Source organism: Trachymyrmex septentrionalis, unplaced genomic scaffold, assembly GCF_001594115.1.
Source record: "Trachymyrmex septentrionalis isolate Tsep2-gDNA-1 unplaced genomic scaffold, Tsep1.0 scaffold312, whole genome shotgun sequence".
Classification (NCBI taxonomy): domain Eukaryota; kingdom Metazoa; phylum Arthropoda; class Insecta; order Hymenoptera; family Formicidae; genus Trachymyrmex; species Trachymyrmex septentrionalis.
Window position 1 is genome coordinate 100,802 of NW_017305477.1, and position 3,318 is coordinate 104,119.

At 31.4% G+C, this 3,318-nt stretch overlaps 1 protein-coding gene across 1 annotated transcript; it reads left to right on the forward strand.

Annotated features, from left to right (window-relative positions):
• Positions 1–945: 945 nt before the first annotated feature.
• On the forward strand, positions 946–2,598 carry LOC108749760 (rho GTPase-activating protein gacZ-like). Its single transcript, XM_018488694.1, has one exon. It carries the CDS (start codon positions 946–948, stop codon positions 2,596–2,598), a length of 1,653 nt encoding a protein of 550 aa, XP_018344196.1.
• Positions 2,599–3,318: the final 720 nt, after the last annotated feature.

The following is a 3,318-nucleotide window of genomic DNA, read 5'->3' on the forward strand; positions in this document are numbered from 1 at the left end:
CATGGAGCTTTGTTATAGATTTAAAATACATATTTAACAGCGAAATTAAAGACGTGTTCTTAACATGTGCAATCTGTATATCTGAATTTTTAATATTACAATCTGTATTTAATTTCGCTGTTAAATATGTAATAAAGTTTCATGACACGCTTCTCTATAATGATAACGCTTTATCTTTGTCAATTTGTAATCATTGTGGATATGTGAGCTATCTATACTTTTGTAAGTATCTACATTTCTGAGAAGGACTTCAAAGATAATTGAATCGTTCAAATGAAGATAACTACAGAGTATTAAAATTATTCTAATTAATAATTTTTTTACGCGCCGTTTAGTCGCGCTAACTCTCATTAGCCTACTTTTATTTATTTATTTAGAATTTGAGAGTTTGTTTGTAATTATTATTGTTTTTAATCGTTTTTGTGATAATTCGTGACTGTCTGAGAATTAACGCTATCGAGAAAGAATGGTATGCTAAAGAGTGGTTAGCCATTATGTCGAGAATATTCGAAGCTGTCGTAATATTTCGGCATGTCAAAGGTATTTAACGCGCGACAAATTAAAGGGACTAGGAAGGTTTAAAATTTTACGAATCAACTCGCATATAATTGTTTATGACAAGACTCTATCCTTGATTGTTTCACAATATTATATATACAATAAAGAAATCATCAACCATCTACGTCAATTCAATAAAGTAATTGCGAATGAAACAACGTAAAAACTCACAAGGATTGATAACAATAACAAAATCAAACATAGATGTTAGCAGCTACATTAACATGACTCTGTATTATAACTATAATAGCATACACACAATAACTAAAATAACTTAAAACAATTGTTACAGCAGCAACAAGGACAGCAGCAGAAGTTACAACTATAAAAGCAGCAGTAAGAACAGCAAAAAAAGTTGCATTTACAACAGCAACGAAAATTACAACTATGGAGCGGCAATTATCGAGAACATCGTCAAAAGAGTCACTAAATCAATCGATGGATGAGATTGCACAACAAGTAAATCAACTGATGAGTCGATCAAATTCACCTTCATTGCTGCAACAACTGGAGCCAAGTACAACAACTACACAGCAGGCTGTTGAGCAAACTACACCGATGACTCCTCAGTCTTATACGCCTTCTGCAGTACCTGTTCCAACAAGCTCAGCTAATAATTCTGATACGGACAGTTCTAATGGAAGTTTTGAAATCATATCACATACCGAACTTGTCTTGCAAGATATCCAACCATCGCAAGAACAAATAAACGAACAGATCATACAAGCACAGCAGCAACAAGCGTCCAATTCATCTTCATTGCCGCAACAATTAAAGCCGATTTTAAAGCAAAGTACAGATGACAGTTCTGAATGCAATACGGATTGCAGTGGTGATATGGATGACTCGTATGCTGGAGACATAAATCTTGAAAACATAGACGTTAATTTGCCAGTTGTTGAACAAACTACATCGATAATTTCTCACCCTTGTATGCCTCCTGCAATACCTGATCCAAGCTCAACTATTAATAATTCTGATACGGATGATAATTGTGGTGGAAATGTAGATCTTGACAACATGGATGTTAACTCACTAGATGTGCAACAATCATTGCCGCAATCGGAGTTAAAGCAATCAGATTCGACTTTAAAGGAATTGAATTTGATCTTAAATCTAAGTACAGCAAGTACGCAACCAACTGTTGAACAAACTACACCGACAATTTCTCAGCTTTGTAAGCCTCCTACAGTATTTGCTCCAAGTTCAACTAATAATGATTCTGATACAGATAGCTACTCTGATTTGGATGACATTTATTATGAAACAGATGACGATGATTCTGATATGTATGTAGACATGTCTGATGGAGACGTAAATCTTAAAAACATGGATGTTAATTTGCCAGCTGTTGTTGAACAAACTACACCGATAACTTCTCACTCTTGTGTGCCTCCTGCAGTACCTAATCCAAGTTCAGCTAATAATAATTCTAATACAAATGATAATTATGATGGAAATATAAATCTTGAGAACATGGATATTAATTCACAAGATGCGCAACAATTATTGCCACAATCGAAGTTAAAGTTAATCTTAAAGCAATTGGACTCGAGTTTAAAGCAGTTGAATTCGATTTTAAATACAAGTACAGCAAGTACGCAAGCAACTGTTGAACAAACTACATCGAGTACTTCTCAGCTTTGTATACCTCCTGCAGTATTTGCTCCAAGCTCAACTAATAATGATTCTGATATGGATGATAACTATAGAAATGTAGATCTTGAGAAACAAAACATAGATGTTAATTCACAAGATACGCAACAATCATTGCTGCAATCGAAGTTAATCTTAAAGCAATTGGACTCTACTTTAAAGCAGCTGAATTCGATCTTAAATCCAAATACAGCAAGTACGCAATCAACTGTTGAACAAACTATATCGATAAGTTCTCAGCCTTATATGCCTCCTCCAATACTTGCTCCAAATGTAACTAATAACAGTTCTAATATGAATGTAAAGCCTGCGAATATGGATTTTGACTTTGAAGGTGCTCAATTAAGATTGCGAAAGAGGGAATGTAATTGTAAGTACTTCTAAATTAGAGATTATAAAAATATATTATATCTTTTTAATCTCTTTTTAATCTCTAGGATCATAATTTAAATATTTAAGACAATTTAAGTAATAAGAGACACGTAATCCTTCTGTATATATTCTAATGTTCTAAATAATTAATGTAAGTAATTAATACACAAAAACATACATAGTTTCACTCAGAGATTGTCATAATTTTTTTAAATATTATTGCACATACAAAATAAAGTAAACGGCGAAATAAGAGCCAATGCATAACACATTTAATAAAAGATATTAGTCAAAGATACATAAAATAAAAATAAATAAATAAATAAAAAACGAAGCAGAACAGCGTATATTAATGTATAAAACAATTCAGAGAAAAGATAACATAACATAACATAACATTACAAGTTTCGGCTGCGGGATTGAGCCCTCCTCAGATGTTAAATAAAGTGAATATAATAGAAATAGAAAAAGAATACAAAAATTTTTTTTTATTTTTTTATTTTATGTATCTTTAACTAATATCTTTTATTAAATGTGTTATGCGTTGACTCTTATTTCGTCGTTTACTTTGTTTATTTTGTTATACATAAAGAGTCTTTACACCGTTGTTATTTAATTGCACATATATTTTTAATCATATGTTTAAAAATCTTATAAAGTGTAACTATAATATTATCTATGTACTATATATACGAATAAATAAATCAAAGAATATATGAATACATATTATAT

Coding starts and splice junctions, on each gene's coding strand:
- LOC108749760 (XM_018488694.1), top strand. CDS start 946: ATGGAGCGGCAATTATCGAGAACATCGTCAAAAGAGTCACTAAATCAA.